The sequence below is a fragment of the Canis lupus genome, chromosome 22, assembly GCF_011100685.1.
Source record: "Canis lupus familiaris isolate Mischka breed German Shepherd chromosome 22, alternate assembly UU_Cfam_GSD_1.0, whole genome shotgun sequence".
Taxonomy (NCBI): Eukaryota; Metazoa; Chordata; class Mammalia; order Carnivora; family Canidae; genus Canis; species Canis lupus.
In genome coordinates this window covers 23143114-23164793 of record NC_049243.1, presented here as the reverse complement: position 1 = coordinate 23164793, position 21680 = coordinate 23143114, and the positions used below count along the sequence as shown (strand labels likewise).

General features: G+C 34.9%; 1 protein-coding gene across 1 annotated transcript in view; it reads right to left on the bottom strand.

Moving 5' to 3' along the window:
- LOC119865105 overlaps positions 1-21680 on the bottom strand; it is a 224333-nt gene that overhangs the window by 124156 nt on the left and 78497 nt on the right. The window contains exon 3 of the mRNA XM_038569394.1: positions 8062-8106. Coding sequence (XP_038425322.1) covers positions 8062-8106 — 45 coding nt within the window. The remainder of the gene's footprint in view (positions 1-8061; positions 8107-21680) is intronic.

The window sequence follows — 21680 nt, the reverse complement described above, 5'->3', positions numbered from 1 at the left end:
ACATTTTCAAATTTCCTCTGTTACCTATAGTCAAATTTTTAAAAATTCATATACACAAAGGGTCAAATTTGAGCTAGGAAGAAGTAAAATAATATTTCAAACATTGTTCCTATCATCCTAAGAAGAATAAATACCAGCCTGTCTACACATTATTAGTTGGAGATTCATTTAATATCATAAAAGTTTTCATGTAAGAAAATTAAAACTAACAGATATATTGGGTCCAAATTTTTCCTTTGACACAAGGAGACACAGTTAAGGTAAATGTCTTTTGTAGGTTATATGGGAGTGGAGTGAAATAGGGTTTCTGAAGGGAGGGATGTGAGATTATATACAGGTATTTGGTCATTGTCTACTGGTATTTTTTCCATATTCCTTTTATTTACAAAAGGATTTCTGAGAAGGAAAGTTGCTGGTAGTACACATAAATACTGTATACAATGATCTCCTCACTCTTAACTCCCTAAAAATAGCCTACCTTTTTATGTTCTGAGGGAAGAATTAGGATAAAAGAGTACAACAATATTTTTAAAATTACCCTGTCCTCGTGAGAAAGGATGAACATTAGCACATCAGCAGACAATTTGCTTGGGAGACTTTTTGGTCATAAATATTCACTTCAGGATTAATTCTCTGACCATTCACCTATTTGTCATAGCTTCCTTAATTAAGGCCTTTAATTGAGGAAATAAATATATCATGATATTGAACAGGTATGCTTTCCAAAGTCTTTCCTCCAACCTAACTCGCTCTAACTTTTAGAATTATCATGTCATTAAAAGAAAGTTTCTACAAAAAAATTAGAAATGTAATCTTCTGACATACAGCTTCTTAGGAACAATATTTTATTCATATGCATAGTTACTTTAAACTTTTAAGATTTATTTATTTATTTTGAGAGAGCAAGTGAGAAAGTGAGTGTGGGGGTTGGGGGGAGGAAGAGGGAGAAGAAGAGAATCTTAAACAGATTCCACACTGAGCATGGAGCCCAACAAGGTCTTGATCCTACAACCCTGAGATCAGGATCTGAACTGAAAACAAGAGTCAGATCCTTAACCAACTGCCACCACCCAGGTGCTCCATACTTTTCCTAACCAACTTTCTGTCATTAATTACATAAAACTTGTGCAACTCACTACTTTGTGAGTTCTGTGAATACTGGAAACATTTCTAGTTCATTTTTCATCCATTCATCATTTTATTTTGATGATAGTACATACATAGTGCCTTTTAATATTATATGTACTATTATACATATATTAATATATATTATTATATATTATATATTATATATTAATATATATGTACTATTATATAATACATAGTGCCTTTTAAATATTATATGTAAAATAAATGCTTGCTGATTTAATGTGCTTAAATATAATATAAACAGGACAGTCCAGGTTGCTCAGCGGTTTAGCACCACCTTCAGCCCAGGACATGATCCTGGAGACCCGGGATCGAGTCCCACGTCGGGTTCCCTGCATGGAGCCTGCTGCTTCTCCCTCTGCCTGTGTCTCTGCCTCTCTCTCTCTCTCTATCTCTCATGAATAAATAAAATCTTTAAAATATATATATAATATAAACATAGCATATCACCAGGTAAAATAGTCAATGCTTAGTCTAAAGTAAATTAGTAAATGATAGCCTAACAATGAGTTTTAAAATAAAACCTGATATATTTTTCCACCCACAAACTTAAGTCTTTGGGCAAATTGTTTCCAAGAACAATGATATTTTTAAAAAATAAGATATGTAAACAACTTTAGAGTACCTCACTTATTTTTCTAGAAATCAGATTCCAGGTCTTCCTATGTCTCTGACATGGCTCTTTACCTAAAAGTATTAATGGAGAAGGAACAATGATTTTAGTGATTAATAAATACACATGAAAACTTTGAACTGGGACAGAATGCTGCCTAGTGAAACTAAAGAATCAAAATATTCACTTCGTAACAATAAGTGTACTGGAGGATGTGGAGAAAAAGTAATACTCCTGTACTACTGGTAGGAATGTAAATTGGTACAGCCACTGCAGAAAACAATATAGAGGTTCCTCAAAAAGTTAGAAATACTATATCATATGATCCAATACCATATCATGCGTGCTCCTACATTTATTGCAGCATTATTTACAATAGCCAAAACATGGAGCAACCCAAGTGTCCATCAACAGATGAAAATATTTTTTAAAAACATATATATACACATATGTGTGTGTGTGTGTGTGTGTGTATACACACACAATGGAATATTACACAAACATATAAAGGATGAAACTGCCACTTGAGACAGCATGGATGAGCCTATAGGGTCTCACACTAAGTGAAATAAGTCAGACTAAGAAAGATAAATAACCATATGATTCCACTCAGAAATGAAATCTAAAGAGGAAGGAAGGAAGGAAGGAAGGAAGGAAGGAAGGAAGGAAGGAAGGAAGGAAGGAAGGAAGGAAGGAAGGAAGGAGAAAGAAGAAAGAAGAAAGAAAGAAGAAAGAAAGAAAGAAAAAGAAAGAAAGAAAGAAAGAAAGAAAGAAAGAAAGAAAGAAAGAAAGAAAGAAAGAAAGAAATATTAAACAAACAAACAAAAAGAATCAGAACTATACTGAGAAAAGACTCATAGTTGCTGGAGGGGAGAGGTATCGGGGGCTTGGGAAAAATGAATGAACGGGAGTGAGAGATACAGCCTCTAGTTATGTATGGAATGAGTAAATTACCAGAATAAAAAGCTGAGAAGCTGAGTATAAGGAATATAGTCAATGATACTATAAAGCAATGTAATGGGACAGATGGTAGGTATCCATGCGGTGAACACAGCATAATGTATAGACTTGTTAAATCACTAAGTTGTACACTTAAAACTAATGTAATATTGTATGTCAACTATACTGAAAAAAATAAGAAATAAAATACTAAAACACAATGAGAAAAACCTGCACTTTGTGCTATTGGCTAACTGGTAATAATGTGTATTATTTAAGGTCCTTCAAGAAGCAGAGACTTATATGGGATTACTTACCCAACCAATTTATTAATGAAATACCTGTAGGAGAAATGGAGAGAGAGCCTACGGAGAGTGGGAGAGTTGTCAGACCATGATGTAGTTCTGACCCTTTGAAGAAAAGAATGAAAGAAATGTAGGGCGAAAGATTCTTAGACTGGAGTATGGTTCTTAACAATTTTGATAAGGCCAAATGGGAATCCTTGAGGCAAATTTACCCACTGGAGGAGTCCCACTGTTCCAGTAAGGTCTGTCATGGTATCCGTGCTATCCCAATGGTTAGGGGCCACTGTGAGAAATGTGGCCTCAGCATATTAGACTATGTATTTTAGAGATCAGTAAGAGAAATGTCTGGTTAAATATGTTCCTCACAGTTGAAGATCTGAGCGCAACATTCACTTGGCTGTCACAGAAGGTAATGACACAATGGCTGTGATTGACAGTGTTTTTCTAATTTAAGAGGTACCCTTAAGGTTAAGCTATATTAACTTCTTAGTAAATCTACTTCCATTTCAAAAAAAAAAAAATTCCCTCAAACAGCAACAACTGCATATCTCTATACCAATTCTAAAAATGTAAAACTTGGAACGCCTGGGTGGCTCAGCAGTCGAGCATCTGCCTTAGGCTCAGGGCATGATCCCAGGTCCAGGGATCGAGTCCCACATTGGGCTCCCTGTGAGGAGCCTGCTTCTCCCTCTGCCTAGGTCTGTCTCTCATTAATAAATAAATAAAATCTTTAAAAAATATATATTAAAAACTCATTGTGACTATGGGGGGGTAAATTCTCTTGATAACTATTATATCTAAGCTATACTGTTGCTTTTTTATCATTTAAATCAAACTTCTAGATACTGTACTAATCTTTAGTTACACTGTGGAAGTTCAATTATTAGGCCATAAAACTGTTCAACAAGTTACTGGCATTTAAAGAGTCTTTGTGAAATATAAATTTTTGAATTCTAAGAGAATCATATAATCTGTCTACCTTCCTCCTGAAAAATAACTGATCTTCTTAGAGAAAATTTATAGCTTGACATACATAATGATTTTAATTTGTGCTTCCATTCATTTTCAAATTCACATTAACAAAAGATCCTGAATTTTCTGTCAATACTACCTACTTCCATTTAACTATATGTAAAGTAATTCCCAATTTACAAATATAATACATTATGTATACATAAATATATATAGGAATATATATGAATATATATATATATATATATATATATATATATATATATATATATATATGGATATATATCCCTCCCATCAAAGTTGGAAAAATATTTGCTTCCTGTGCTATTAAAGTTATATTCCAGTTTCATAATTATTAGGATAAAGGTTAATTAGTTCATACTCAAATAATCTATTCATCATGCAGTAATTCCTAATAAGGCAATCTAAAAAATTTGATACAGTTGTTCAGCACTGTTTTTCTTTACTTTAAAATGAAGCCAGAATATAGAAATGAATATTGAATATAGTATAAAATATATTGTCTTGAAACATACGGCTCTAATAAAACATCTGCTCATAATGCTGTTTCCTTCTGTGTAGAAATAAATTGAAACAACTAATCATATAAAAAATACTGCCACTTTGAGGAGCAGAGTAGCCCATTTTTTTCCCTCTGCAAATTGGGAAAAGATTGGAATTGTTTTACATATTTCACAGGGTTCTGAGTTGCAAACATTTGCACTTCAGCAAATACCACATGTTAAAAATTAGACTAGCAAAAAAAAAAACACTTATTCTATCAACACCTTGTTATGCATGTTGAAAGACAATTTAATCTACAAAGTGCTTCCTTTTTATACTTTGGAATCCTATGGATTAATCAATGTTGGAAAGCTATATTCTACATCACTGATAGTTTTTGTGTAGCTGCTACAGAACTTCTCTTGTCATGAAGGAATTCAACCTTTCAGGGTATTTACAATTTTAAAATGAGCGTTTTAACACATGCTTAAACTGGTAATTTGACTTACAAAAATATTTAGGGAAGGTTACAATAGTGATAAATACACTTATATAGAATTTTTGTCACAATTGCTTGACAATGAGAGAAATATAGTACTAGAATTAATTTTTTGAGATCAAAACATAATGAATAACAAGATTCAAGCATAGTTATGCAAAGTCACCTGAAAGAAATATAAATAGTCTCACAAACTCCCTGTATTTAACCTAGCACAAAAAGTACACTTATATTAATTAAGACACACATTAAAAAAAACAACTGTAAATTGGGAGAGTTATTGATTGAACTTAGAAATGAGGAAAAATCAGATACCCAGGCAAGTGGTCTTTATATGTGACAAATGAACATGCAGTACAGTGTAGTACAGGAAGACAATATTAGAATTCAGCTAATATGTATTTATTATTGTATAATTTTAATTTTAATCTATGTTTTAGAATACATTTGTATATTTTATAACATTTAAAATATATTAGTATAATATCTGAATTAATGTGCAATACTGATGTGAGTACTTAAAAATGATTCTTAGTAGCAGAGTGTAAGATAAAAACATTTAGATAAAACTCACAAAGACAAAGCTATACCCAGCACAACTGTATCCAAAGGTTTAAAGAAACTTAGTTAATAAACTATAATAAACTATTGTCAGATCTCATAAGGAATACCAGGCCTTTTATGAAATGGATGATCTTAACCTAATATCATGCTAGTTCAAACTACTGCCATGGTTCTCTCTGTAAAACTCCAAACTGACATTCTGGTTTTATTCATCAATTCTGTAACTTTAGTAAGTATGTATCAACGCAGGAAAAATTCAATCTAACTCAGTGTCTCAGTGTTTTCACAATACATTTTGTCACAAAAACACCCAAAGAGATAATTTTTGACCTTGTTAAATTTTCCAAATTGATGAATGTCACATGGCAACTTAATAAAAATAGCCTGCTGCTTTTGTTCCCTGAAGTTTTCACCTTAAGTAACCAGTAAATATATAAAAGCATACAGGAGATTGATATACCAATGTCTTCTAATAATGTCTTTTTCTATCCATGTCTTTGTATATTTCCCTCCCACACTGAACTTGGCCTTGATACTTGCTTGGATCAGTAAGATGTTAGCAAACATAATACAAAAAGAGGCTTAAACCTACTTATACAGGTTTTAATCAGAGGTTATTCCTCCTATGTTGCTGGCTGGAACTCTTTCACCAACATGGGAAGAAACCAGTGCAAGTCCGCTGGGTTGCAGTGCCCAGTCAATAGCCAGAACCGATCTAGACATGTGAGTGAGGTCATTTTAAGTCACTCATCCCTAGTCAAGTTAGACATCAAATCCACATAAGTTATCCCAGGAGTTACTAGTACAATAATGTCCAAATAAATCCAGCTGAAGTGCTGACCGACAAAATTATAAGCACCTAAAAGGATTTTGTTTTAAGCTTTGGGATCTTTTGTTAGACATACATATAAGACTAAAACAAGCTTCTAGAAGTTTACTAAAAAGAGAATGCTATTTAAATTTCTAATCCTAAAGTCAAGGACGGAGTTGAAGCAAGTCTCTGAGAGAGAACAATACTTCTTTTCTGAACCAGAAAATAATGTAAGAGATGTCTGTGTGTGTGTTTAGGGTGTGTTTGTATAAAACTATAATGATATGATTACATACTGAAATGGTACTGAAATGGTATACAACAGCTGCTGAGGTTTGTCCTTGGGGAAACAAGATGATATGGTAATTATTATTTAGTAGTCATATATTTGTCCACAAATGGAGAGGGGACATTCCTCTACACAGTAATGGGAAGCATACCAGTACATCTAAAGGATCAGATGTTATTGAAACAATGTGAGAAGTTTTATTTCTGATTATCAGAGGAAACTCCTATGAACCAGTGAGTATCCCAAAGGGAAATAGTACACCACATCAATGGTTTCTTGGTCAACAATATGACTAAGAATGGACACATAGACAACAGTTGAACAAACAGTAGAGACAGAGAAAAAGATAATACAGTATTTCCAAATGCATGTAATTTCTTATAATCAAATAAGATTACTCATATAAAGATGTTATTTATAATGTAAGCATTATCTAAATGTTTTTGTTTGTTTTATCATTATCACAGAATTCCTCTGTTCATATGCTCTTAGAACTTTAGGAACGGCTATAAATGAAGGGCTAACTATATAATCATTTGCAGCTGTGAGTAACTGACTATGATCAAATTCTTGTAATTGTGATCTTTTAAATATTTGCACCTGCAAACATTTGGAACATAACATCATGATGTGTCTTCCAAAAATGAGTGAAACAAATGAATTTGCATGCATGTGTTGCTATTTTTGAACACACATACAACTATGTAATTTCTAAAACAAATATTTGAAGATAACTAAGGCACATCCTCATTTAAAGATACAAGTGAAAAATCTCATTTTAATCTTAAGATAACTACAGATAAAATCTTTGTAGGAACAAATTAAAATGTATATCTCTATGACTATAATAATATAAACATGTGAAAATTTGAGAGAATTTGGTTAAAATCCACTTTTAAAATTTTTACGAAAATTTGAATTTCTGAAAATTAAAAGCTGGAATATTGGCCACATACCAAAGAGAATCAGGATGAAAATCAAGAAATTCTTTTATAGATAATTTTCTAATTTTGAGCATGATATGTTCCTGATAGTATTTTTATTTATTTATTTATTTATTTATTTATTTATTTTTTTAAATTTTATTCATCCATGATAGTCACAGAGAGAGAGAGAGAGAGGCAGAGACACAGGCAGAGGGAGAAGCAGGCTCCATGCACCGGGAGCCTGACGTGGGATTCGATCCCGCGTCTCCAGGATCGCGCCCTGGGCCAAAGGCAGGCGCCAAACCGCTGCGCCACCCAGGGATCCCCCTGATAGTATTTTTAGAAATACTTATAGAATGGTATCTTTATGCTCAAAGGATAATGATGGAGTTCTAGTAATTCTTTCTGTCCTCTCTCTCTCTGTATTTGTTTTCCCTTTATAATAGATTATATATTATAGATAATATATATACATATAACATATACATACAGTTTCCCTTTTCTTATAGTCTTGTCTTCTTCAGAACCAGGCAACCTAATGGGGAAGTTTGAAAATGAAGCATGATGCATGTGGTCTTCCAGGACTGTTATGTTAAAGGCCCTATAACTATAACACCTTTCCTTGAAACCACCAGGACCATGAAGCTGAGCCCAATACTTTCTTATTCTAGACCACTCCACAAGTAAATCAAAACCTAAGCAGCAGTGTGGAAAAATAATGTGACAGAATTTATTTCCTTATCTACTCCCTATTTTCAAATTCACATATAAGTTAAACAGACCACTTGAAGGGTTCATAGTACAATGGACTTAAGTCATGGGGCTATTTGAATTGGTGCTTTACACATTTTGTATATTATCTAAAGCTCTTATACCATAGAAATCAGAGACAACAGATTAACTTTTATTCTATATCTATTCCTCATTCACTGCTCCTGGGGAAAGGAAAGACAACCAATCTCTATAGAACTGCATGCTTCTCACTGACCAGGGTAGTTTACACATATTTTCTCATTTAATTCTGAATAATAATCCTTAAAATACATGCAATTCTTACTAAATTACAAATGAGAAAATAAGGATCAGGAATTTATTTTTTCCATTTTTACATAGTAGTTAAGTTGTGTAACAGACACGGTACGTTAGTCTGAAATTTTAAGCTGAGCTCCTTCCTACCCTAATTTTAATCTATCTAGGACTTGGTTTCTCCTTTAGTAGACAAGGCTGTTTGGTTATTGTTATTAATGTATTAGAAATACGCTATAGGGAAAATATCATAAATAAGATTCAACAACTGTACAATTTTGAGCATACATGAACTAAAATTCAAAAGGTAAACCTTGTGCATATTTACATTTCAATATAATTTTAAGTCTTAATGCAAGAATTTGAAGTTTGTTATCAAATTTCAGGTAAAAATCACTGGGCTGTGGTTGTAAGGATGGTAGCAGTATTCCTTTACTTATTTATTTTTCCAGTGAGATCCACTGCCATTTGCCAGTGAGACTCCACTAATTAAAGCAGCTGCTTCTTTTACTTACTATGAAATAGACGCTATGCTTAGATTATTGTTGCACTTAAACACACATAACTGGTGAATATAAAAAGTACCTATCAAATTTTGTGTTTAGATATTTGAACTTTAGAAGGTTCACTGCTAAGAAAGGTAAATTCTACAAGAGACACTAATGTTAAACAGCTTTAACATACTTTGATACCTGGGATATCAACTTATAAAATCGTATTAATATTAATCAGTTTAGTGTCACTGATGTTAAAACACATAGAATATGACTGGGCATGCTAATTTTAATGACTCCATCTTAAGACTGAGAATACTGAAATTCAGTTAAACTAAATCATCAACTGTGATCATTTAAAAAAAAAGGTTTTTTGTTTTAATGATTTTATTTATTTATTCATGAGAGACAGAGAGAGGGGGAGAGAGAGAGAGAAAAGCAGAGACATAAGCAGAGGGAGAAGCAAGCTTCCCACAAGAAGCCCAACGTGGGACTCAATCCTGGACTCCAGGATCATGCCTGAGCCAAAGGCAGACACTCAACTGCTGAGCCACCCAAGTGTCCCCCCCAAAAATGTTTCTAAATAAATAGCTAAACTAAGAGAAAACCATGTATGAGAGAAAACTGAAATGAAAACAACAAAAAGCAAACAAACAATATACAAAATGTTTCTTTCCCAGAGAGTAGATTTTGGACTTCTTCAGGCAAAACTGATGGATTGACTTCTGTTACTTAATCAAATGGAAGTCTTAAACTCTGATTTGATATTTAGATTCTCTACAATGAAATGAATGCCTTGGAAAAGGCTAGAATGACCTGGGTGGTAAGGAGTTAAAAAAAACACCTCATGTTTAGCTTAATTACAGATGAACTGATATAATAATTACAGATATGTGTGTCTTCATGGATTAGTATACACACATATATATTCCAGTTCTGTCTGCTGAAAGGGTCCAGAAGCAATGATACTCCAATATCAATGAACACCCATAGTACTAAGATCTTGGTTTCTAATAAAATTCACCAATACAAGGAACCAGGGCTTCTTGGAGAATGGCTGATTTTAGGGCTGGGCCACAAAATCAACATAAGGTATTTGAAACAACAGAGATAAGGAAGAGAAAAGAAAGAAGGGAGAGAGAGAAGGAGAGAAGGTGGAGAGGGAGGGAGGGAGAGTTGGAAGGAAGGGAGGGAGGATAGGACATCTCAAAAATATAAGGGCATCAAATGAAAAGAACTTCTAATGCCAAACCCTGAAACCATTTGAACAATGTAAACAATGTAGTAGTATTTAAAAGTCCTTACTGATAGAGATATACATATATAGATAGATATAAATTTTAAATGCATATAGAGAGAAAGAGAAAGAAGAATTACAAATAATTCATGTACTTTCTAATATCACAAGGAAGTGCATCTTACTCCCCACTCCTTGAGTATGGGTTGCACTTAATGACTTGTTTCCAAATCGCAGAGTGTGGAAAGAGGGGAATATATTAACTTTATGATGAAGAAAACAGGCAAACATAAACTTGGCCAGGTGATCAAAGTTAATAGGAACAGTGATAAGTCATGTTGAAAGTATGTACCTTCGACATGTTGTGATAAGAATGGCACTTTACTTCCCTAACCTTGCTCTTCAAAACTTGTAACTCCAGAACAACTATATGTATGTAAGAAAAAAAAAAAAAAAAAACACAGATGCATCAAAATTGAGACATCCATTCTGCAAAATACATAACTAACGATTTTCAAACTCTCAAGGTCATCAAAAATAAGGGCAGTTTGAGAATCTATGATGGTACACAATAGGCTAACGAGATACAATGATAGAATGTCACGAGGTATCCAGAACATGATCCTGGAACAAAACAGAAAAATAATATGATGGAAAAACTAATGAAATAAAGAATGAATAAAGTATGCCAATTACTTAGGAATGAAAAAAAAAAAAAAAAAAAAAGAGGGCAGCCCGGGTGGCTCAATGGTTTAGTGCTGCCTTCGGCCCAGGGCCCGATCCTGGAGACCCGGGTTTGAGTCCCCGTCGGACTCCCTGCATGGAGCCTGCTTCTCCCTCTGTCTGTCTGTCTGTCTCTCTCTCTCATAAATAAAATCTTTATTAAAAAAAAAAAAAAAGGAGACAGAGGCAAGATGGCAGAAGAGTAGGGGGCCTCATTTCGTCTGGTCCCCCAAATTTAGCTAGATAACTTTCAAACCATCCTGAACACCTATGAATTCAACCTGATATGCTATGAAAGAACAGCTGGAACACTACAGAGAAAAAAGCGATCGCTTCTTACAAGGTAGGAGTGCGCAGAAGAGACACGGAAGGGATATATCAGAAGAAAAAAAAGGTGGGGAGAGGTAGCTTTTGTAAGCTGGCTGCAGGAAAGCGATATAAAGCACAATCAGGACCTTTAGAAATCCGCTCCTGAGAGTCTTCCCTGCTTGAAAAGTGCTCAGTGGTGAAATACAGCAGAATTTCAGGAGGGACAGTGAAGTCTCAATATTCCTGGAGACACAGAAAGAAGAGGGGCGCCCAGGAGAAAGCTCAACTTGTGCCATAAACTGCAAACTGTGGTCAGATAGGGGGACTGATGCCATCCTAGGTCCTGGTAAAGGACTGGAACCCAGTAACCCTCCGCAGGCATCTGGAAGAGGCGGAGCAGATGCACGCTTGAGAGGGTGAACACTCTGCCCCAGGGCCAGGCAGTGGACAGAAGCAGGCTCTCCTCTGTTCTCTCTGGGACAGGCAGAGCTGGTGAGCACACAAAATGGCGAAAGCTCTCCCAGCAGCAGGCTCCCTTCATGCCTGCCCCCAGGAGGATCTCAGGCAGTGCGCACTAAGGCTTCAGTTCAGTACGTGCTGGGAGCTCTTGGCTCCCAGTGCTGGAGATCTGGCTGTGCCATTTTTTTTCCTCCTTTCAACCTGGAGAGGCCTAGCCTCCAGGGAACAAAGGCCTCACAGGACAAACAGCTTACACTGAGCCCCGCCACCTGGAAGGGGGTAGAGCCTCTCAAACAAGGCACAGATACCTGAGAATCAGCCCAGCAGGCCCCTCCCCCAGAAGAACAGCTGGAAGAACAAGGGGAACAGCAAGTTTACTGACCAAGCAGCACTGAAAAGCTCCGGAATGAGGAAAAATGAATGAAATGAACTCAAGGTTTTTTCCTTATGATTCATTAATCTTTCAGGTTAAAAATTTCCAATATTCTTTCTTTTTTCACATTAACGACAATAATTTATCAATGCTTTGTTTTTAAGTTTTTCCTTTTTTTATTTTCATAGTTTTACAATTACATGTCATAGATATATTTTTCATTTCTGGCTCCCTTTCAACGTCTTCAATTTAATTTTTGTAGATATATAAGTTTGGGGTTTTTTTTGTGTGTGTGCTTTTCTTGCTTTGTTTTGTTTTGTAATTTTGGAATTTAGTACCTTCTAACATATGGACCACCGTGTTGGTCCACTCTGAGATTATATTCTCTCTTCCTTCCCATTCCGCCCCCCTCTTTTGTCTTCTTGTTTTTGTTGTCACTGTTGTTTCTCTATGTAAGCTTTAGCTTTTTATATAAATTTGGAATTTGGTACCTTCTAATATACAGACCAAAATACACTCAGAACTAAGAGGATCAACTTGGTCCACTCTAGAGACTATATTCTTTCTTCCCCAACCTTTCCTCCCCAGCTCCTTTTTAAAATTTTTACTATTTTTTAAATTTGTTTTTCACTTTTGTGGTCTTTTTTTTTTCTTTTTCTTTTATTTTCTGGTCCCTGACCTCTCCAAAACTGTCTAGAGTGTATTTTACTTAGGTTGTGGTTAATATTTTTGACTCTGCTCACTCATACAGCCATTCTATACTGGACAAAATGACTAGATGGAAGAATTCACCACAAAAGAAAGAACAAGTAATACTCTTTGCCACAGAGTTAATGGATATGGATTTAAAGTATGACGTCAGATATACAATTCAGGATTACAATTTTAAAAATAATTTAACTGAGATACAGTCTAAACTGGATGCTCTAGCAGCTAGGGTTAATGAGGAAGAAGAGAGAATGAGTGACATAGAAGACAAGTTGATGGAAAGAAAAGAGGCTGAGGAAAAGAGAGAAAAACAACTAGAAGCCCATGAGGAGAGACTCTGGGAATTAAGTGATAGTTTTAGAAATAATAATACTCATCTTATTGGGTTTCCAGAGGATATGGAAAGAGAGAGAGGACGAGAAAGTATGTTTGAACACATTATAGCTGAAAACTTCCCTAATCTGGGGATGGAAATGGGCATGTAGATCCAAGAGATAGAGAGGAGGACCCCCAAAAATCAATAAAAATAAAAAACCCAACATATAATAGTGAAGCTTGCAAATATCAGAGATAGAGAATCCTAAAAGTAGCTCAAGACAAGAGATTCCTAATTTTTATAGGGAGAAATATCAGATTAACAGCAGACCTATTCACAGAGACATAGCAGGCCAGAAAGGGCTGGCATGATATATTCAGGTTACTAAATGAGAAAACCACGTAGCCAACAATACTTTATCAGCAAGGCTGTCATTCAGAATAAAAGGAGAGATAAAGAGCTTCCAGGATAGACAGAAACTGAAGGAATATGTGACCACCAAACCAGCTCTGCAAGAAATATTAATTCATGTATCTTTCAATAATTACTCTGAATGCTAAAAGATCCAGTCAAAAGATACAGGGTATCAGACTGGATAAAAAAAGCAAGACCCATCTATCTGCTGTCTATGAGAGACTCATTTTAGACCTAAGGACACCTTCAGACAGAAAACTGAGGGGGTGGAGAACCCTTTACCATGCAAATGGTCAAAAAAAAAGAAAAAAAAAAGAAAGAAAGAAGAAAGAAAGAAAGAAAGAAAGAAAGAAAGAAAGAAAGAAAGAAGAAAAGAAAGAAAAATAAATGACTTAAGCACATAGATGCTTTAATGTTTCTCCTAACATGTTTTCTTAAGAAGACTGAAGACCACTTTTCAAAAAGACCCCAAATTTTTCAATCTGAAATAATGCTCTCCAGAAGAAGCAGAGTTAGATGAATATCTGTTATATATCTTGAGATAAAAGCTGAAAGGCAGGCAATTGTCTGAAATTGTCTTTTTTATTTACTAGGTCCAATCTTTTTTGCTGGATAAAACTAATAAATGTGGTTCAGACATTTAGTACTTGTGAAAGATGCCAGCATATGACTAAAGACGATACATTAAGGTAGGCAGATTAGAGAGGATGCAGAGAAATGCACTCTTATCATACTGGTCTTTTCATATTTAAAGACAAAAATCAATAATATGCCTTTGCTATGTTTATGTGTGTATATTTATATATTTTTATTTTATATATAAATAAAATTATAAAAAATCATCTATGTGGCCCTTTTTTCTGCCAATGTTTAGTAATAAGGAAATAAGACAAAAAACTAGTAATATAAAACCTTTATAGTAGACATCCTTCTAGAAGGCTTTCACCATCCATGGTCATACCTCGTAAAGTCCCTTCCCACACTGAATCAGAGCTGACATATGTGACACATAGAAAATTATGTAAGTGGCAGTGTGTAAATTCTGAGGCATTTCATAAAAGGCATTTCAGCTTTCACTTGCCTGTTGGATCACTTGCTCTGGGAATTTAACCACCATGCTGAGTTTATTCAGGTAATCCCTGTGGGAAGGCCCTTCTTGGAGAGGAATGGAGGATTTCTACCAAAAGCCAATGTCTGCTATGTCTGTTAACAACCTTGAGAAGCAGATTCTCCAGCTCCAATGAAATCTTCACATGACTAAAACCTGGCAGACATCTGATTATAAGTTCACTGAGAGTCAATGACCCACAACTGTCCAGAGAAGCTATTCCTGAATCATGGACTTACCAAAACTCTGGGAGATAATAAATGGTTATTATTGTTTTAAGTCACTAAGCTTTGGGGTAACTTGTTAAAAAGCAAATTTGTTGAAGGTTGGGTTTCTGAAAGAGATGACCAAAAGAGGTTTTGATTTCACGGACACCAAATACAAGTATTAGGTGATATTAAGTGAATACCGTTGTGAGGAAGCCTCATTTTCCCATTTTTCACATTGTCTTCCAAAACAGAGATAAACAGGGTTTTATCCAGACAAATGATTATGGAATTCCACAAAAGAAAACAGACTAAATGGAGGAACAAAGACCCACAGATACTGACCCTTCATGACTTCCCAGTGAAACAGCTAGGCTTATATCTGATCAACATAGAGTAAAGCTAATCCATCAATAACAATTTTGTCCACATACACTGAACTTTTCTATTAGTTTCTTTGAATATCACTATGACAAGACACCCAAGAATCACTAGAAATTTAAGGAAAGTTCCTAGAGATTTAAAACCAGACATAAAGGAACAATGAAATTTAGAATAAATGAGAAAAATACAGGAGTTAGTAGGATGTTTAGAAATTATTGTAGAAAGATAGTGCATCCAAGAGAAAAAGGAACACTTTTCTAGAAAATAAGATTTTGGATAATAAGAAAAAAGTCATTAGAATTTAAAAATAGTGAGGTAAGTAAGTAAATAGTAAATGTGAGATATAAACTTGAAATAGATCCTGGAGTCCCGGGATCAAGTCCCACATCGGGCTCCAGGCATGGAGCCTGCTTCTCCCTCTGCCTGTGTCTCTGCCTCTCTCTCTCTCTCTCTCTCTCTCATAAATAAATAAATAAATAAATAAATAAATAAATAAATAAATAAATAAATAAATCTTAAAAAAAAAAAAACAACTTGAAATAGCCAGAAAACAGAACAGCAAAAAAATTAGATTAAAAATGTAAATGATAAGAAAATTCTACCACTATGCTTGATTAAAACAATTCGGATTTCAGGAAAAGGGAAAGGAAAATGGAAGTAAAGTTACTGTTCATATAATAATATGAAAATGATACCTAGTCCTGAATAATAGAGGTTTCCAGACTAAAAGAGCCCGCAGAGTCCAGCACAATAAATTAAGAAAAGATCCCATAACAAGACAAATCATTGTGAAATTGCAGAACTGCAGGAATAAGAAAATTCTAAAAGCTTCTGGAGACAAAGATTTAAAAAATTAGGTCATCAGCAAAGAGAATATAAAGAATTGTATTTTTTTGATAGCAGCTGTAGAAACCAGATTTATGAGGACACTGCAGGCTTAAGGCTTCCAGCAGCCATTGTGTCTCCTCATAGAAAGAACCTGTCAGAATGAACATAATTGAAGCAAACAAGCAAAACATGCAAAAGGAAGATTACCTTCTCATGATACCATTGAATCCCCAATTTTGCAATGCTTGAGGTCAGTCTCACTTTTTGGAGATAGGAGTTGCATGTGAAAATTACCTTTTTTGTTTTAAGCTAATTTTAGGTTGATTTCTGTCAGCTGCAATTGAAAATCCCCTAACAGATAAAAGTAGATTCATTCTTCCTCCTGCTCCTCCTCCTCCTCCACACACACATAAACATACACACACACAGACACATATAGAACATTTACCTCTATTATGCATTCAAAACTTAAAATGCTTATGCTATAATATAACCCAAAAATAAGAAACAAGACTATCTTGGGAACCATCAAGTATCTTGTTTCAGATTTATATATTGAGAAGGAATCACAGATATTTCATAGGTCTTTGTGAACCAGCATGGAGAAGAACATGGGGACTGATAATGCAAACGTGAAAATAATATGTCTTAGGATAAATTCCCAGAAGTCAAGCCTAAGATGGAGATTTGTAAGGAAGTGATTTATTATAGAAATCCTTTCAGGAAACAGCAAAAAGTTGAAAGAGCAGAACAGTGGGGAGCAAGCCAACCAAGGGTGTGAGATTAGCCAATCCTCAAGATGGTGTAAGCGATGCCTCAGAATTGTCCTAACCTATGCCAAGAAATCTGGAGCTTTCTTGGTCCCACATCTGCCAGTCTTTGGCTGGAGGCCACCCAAGAAGGATGCAAAATTCTAGGTACTTCTGGCATTCTGGGCTTGTGAGGAAGCAAGCGTCAGGAGCTGCAGGTGCTGGCTGTTGAAAGCAAAGGCACTCTGAAGCCACATGATCCACAAACACAAGGTAATAAAAAAAATGGGGAACTGATACCATGTGGGTAAGACACTTATATAGGCTGCTATACATAATAAATATAAAACAGAAAACTCCCTAGATCACTTAGGTCAGACACAATTAAACTAGCATTCTAAGTATGAAATAAATAAAAAGCAATAAGTAACCCGAGTAATTTCAATCAGAAGATTTAGAAACAGCAAAAAAAGAAGTTTGAGAGAATCCCTAGTTGCTCCCTGTTTGTTTCTGCCAGTAATCTGTAGGGAAACTGGTTAAGTGTTGACACTTTGCTTTTCCACATCTGATATCAACTGTAATAGAGTATGGCTGACAAGTGGTCACTCCTCTTAATCTCTGGGTTGACCTAACTCTTTTTCCACACTAATGTCTTCCAAATCTTTCCCATAAGCCTATCCTATAGGAATTCTCAAATTCATAATGTTTGAAACTAAACTCCCTCTCCTCACACAAAGAAATTTTCTCTCCCTAGGTCTCTGATTTTGGTGATTTGAACCATTAAACACTCAGTTGTCCAAGTGGGAACTGCCAAGTGCTATCCTTGAATTTGTCTCAATTATCTCTCTGCTAAATCTGGTCTTCCTTTATCCAGGCTTCCTTCATTTCAGTGTTCCTCATAATAGCAAGAGACTTTTTTCTTTTTTGTAATTTAAATACTCATCTAATTGGGGAATCTGGGTGGCTCGGTTGGTTAAGTGTCTGCCTTCAGCTCAAGTCATGATCCCAGAGTCTAGGTACAGAAACCCACATTGGGTTCTCTGCTCAGCAGGGAGTCTGCTTCTTCCTCTAACCCTCTCCCCACTTGTAGTCTCTCTCTTTCTCTCTCAAATAAATAAACACATATCTGATCGCATCACTCTTCTAATTAAAAATGTTCACTGGCTCCCAAAGCTCCTAAACTTAATTCCATCTCCTAAGATCCTGTTACACTCTCACATCCCAATTTTTGACACGTTTACTTTACACTCTTATGTTGTACCTTACAGAATGATTTTCAGTTTATTGATTTCATAAGACTGATTCTGCTGCCATTTGTATATGTTAGAGTTTCAACTGGAAATAGCTTTTTCTTCTGCTCTCCTCCCTGTCCTGTACAGACCAACTCTATACCATCCATGTATTTAAATAATTCTTCCTCTGGGAACTCTATCAATTAAGATTTGTTTAGTTGCCCTTCCCATGTCTTCTTACCCTAATCACACTTTTATATTATATTTGATTCTATACTTCTCAGTCTTCAGAATAACCAAATTTTAAAGCTCCTGAGGGCAGAGTAAGTGGCTGATTCTTCACTGAGTCTCCAGTACTCAACATAGTGCCTAACAGTGATTAATCACTCTGATTCTTTGAAAGAATTAAAAGGAATTAATATATATTTTTTAAAAGTTTTTTTCTAGTTTTATTTAAATATAAATGTAGTATCCTTTTTAAACAATTCTTTTTTTCTTTTTCTTTGACTTTTGTTAGTGTTAGCTCCTGGGATAATCTATATCACTGAGTAATCTTAAATTTAATTCTGCTGCATCAGCCTCTGCCTAGAGTAAAATAAATTATAGAAAAGATCATTAGAGTTCTTAATAGATTTGAACACTTCTCTAGATAGTTCACAGCTTGACAGGTATTTGTCATAATCAACCGTAGACACTTTTGTGCTTATAATTACTTTAAAACCACATCAAATAATTTAATGTCCAAAGATTGAGGAAATGCAAGTGACAACAACGGAGTACTCGCATTAAGTTTTCATTGTTTATAAAGCTGCAAAAACTGTTGATGGATGAGCTTTTTTAAATGTGGTTCTTCTATCTTTATACACACAAATTCTCTCAAAATCAAGCAAAAAATATATAGATATGTACATGTATATACATATATGTATATACAAGGTTATGAAAGAGGGATCTCTATTCTGTTCTTACAGGAAAACAACAGGCTATTAAGAAGCCATCCTGAAATTGTTTTACAGATCTTTCCACTTCCCTAAGCACGCCCCCACCCCCACCCCCACCTCCCCACACATACACAACATCATAACATCATGCTGCCATGGAAAACAGAACAACTCTGCAGCTAATGATGAGTAGTATTGGGTGGGCTCACTTCCTTAGCAATTTCAACATGAAATACTGAATTTTTACTTTTGTACAAACTCCATTTTCATGGATATATCAGAGACTCTACACATAAAACTTCGGTGTCACTGGAGTTGGAAACCTTGTGCCGGATAACTCTGTCTTTCTAAGCCTTCTGCAACAAAGTTCGGGCCTTAATCCCAATTAGAATAGTTTAGCAAAGATTCAACTTACTGATCCTTCTGAAAAACAAACAGCAATCACATATACATTCACACTTTCACACCAGACCCTCAAGTCTAGTACCAGCAAAGGCCCTAATTTCAGTTTAAGGAATTGATTTACTTTGTAATTTCAAATATTACCATAATCATTCAACATTTTTTCCCCACAAAGAGATCCCACATGAGGACAGTTTCAGAGATCATAGGAAATTTAGAACATTATCCCCTCTTTTGAGGCACAAGTGCCGAGAGCCCACCCCTCGTTCAAGCATGGTTACACCTAGGATATATGACTTTCCTCCTGATTGTTTCCTTCTCTCCTTTAGAAATGTCTACTTTGCACATTTATGCTTTGTCCTCCTTTTTCCTTGCTGCCATGATTAGCTACAGATAAAGACAATGATTACCTTGTCCTCTGTCAGTACACTTACTGCTTCCCAGAGATCCAAGGAAAGGGTAGGGGTTCTCCTCAATATTCCTTGTACTTCACCTCCTCCAAGAGGAGCGCACACATGCAGAGACATGGTATCTACTCCTTTTACTAGGGGAGGGTAGAGAGGGCATATTAAAGAAGTATAGAGAAGTTCTGATATACAGACTTCTATTACCAAAATTAAGATTAAATTTTGGAGAAATAAAAATATCCGTCTGTTCCAGAATGGATTAGTTATTTGACAAGTAGCATAAACCATTATTTATTTACTCATCTTTGAGAATACAATACGAATAGTTTAGATGTACTTAATTTGATTAAAATGTGAATACAACATTCAATTTTTTCTCTCACTTTTTCATGCCAAACTTAATTCTGTTATGGAGTTTCCTTATTTTTTTTTCTATTATTCATTAGGAAAGGACCTTATTTATAACTGCCCTCATACTGTTTTCCTAATGAAGATGAAGGTTTACCTAGTGAACTCAAACTCAAGTACTGATCTTCCTGATATTCTAACTTATTCAGGAATTTGGTTTGTGTCAGAATTCAAAGTGCCAGAATGCATAAATCCACTAACTAGAAATCAGTGTGGGGTATGCTTTAGGAGACTGAACAGAGAGTTCTGAAATCCATACAGAGAAATGAAAGCAAAAACCGTCTCTAGAGCTCATGTTTTATTAAATTGGTAATATTTTAGCAGGAAGAAAAATGATGCTGTAAGTTACGTTATATCAAGAAAAATAAATATTTTATTTTGACAGTGCTACATGACATATAAATGTAGAAAATCACCTTTATCCTCATTATATTTAGGTCAAAGCTTCTAACTTAAAGAAGAGCTTGAAATACATTTATTCAGAAAGCATACAATTCCTGATACTGGTTAACGTTTTACATTTTCTGTGTCCAACTTGTGCAAAATTAATTCTTATGATGATTAAATCACACACTTGAATTTCAAAACAAAACAGAACAGTAGAAAGATATAGCTAACAACCAATTCTAATGAGGGTTGAGAAAAATAAATGGCTATACTCCAAAGAGTAGATATCAACAGCAATCATAAGCATAGAAAATCTGATATTTTATGTTTATATAAATGTTTTTTAGAAGTTTCCAAATGTACTTCCTTTGATCCCAAAATTAGTTGAGTGAAAGGTAATAAGCCTGGATGATATTTTGTTGTTTTGGTTATTTTATAGGACAAGAATATGAGGTCTGGTATGATTAGTCAATTTATTGACAGACAATTCACAATTAACTAAGTTTAGATCCTGATTCACATCCAGTGACATCTAGTTCACTATATCAATTATCCAGTATAAATATTTCCTGGTCTTAAGAATTCTTTAGGACACTTGTTAAAAAACACACCCTACAGAGATCCAGAAGCCCCTTCCCTTGAGATACTGATTAAATGAGTGGGAAAAGCAATTGAGGTGTCATCTCTTTTTACCTTATGAAATTAACCTGAAATACAGAATGTTTATCATTGTTTCCTCTTATGTTCTTATTAAGGTAAGTAGTCTTATTAAAATAATACAGTAAAACATGTGCTAGGATTGTCAGAGTAGAAACAGACAATTAGAGCAGAAAGATGAAGAGGTGCTGAGGGATTAACCCCACCAAAATTCAAATGCCTTCATATCTAGATCTATTTGAAATTCAATTTTCTTTCTTTCTTTTTCATTAAGATTTACTTTGGGGGGGAGGGAGGAGAGGTAAAAGGGGAAGGAGAGAGTCTTAAGCAGACTCCATGCT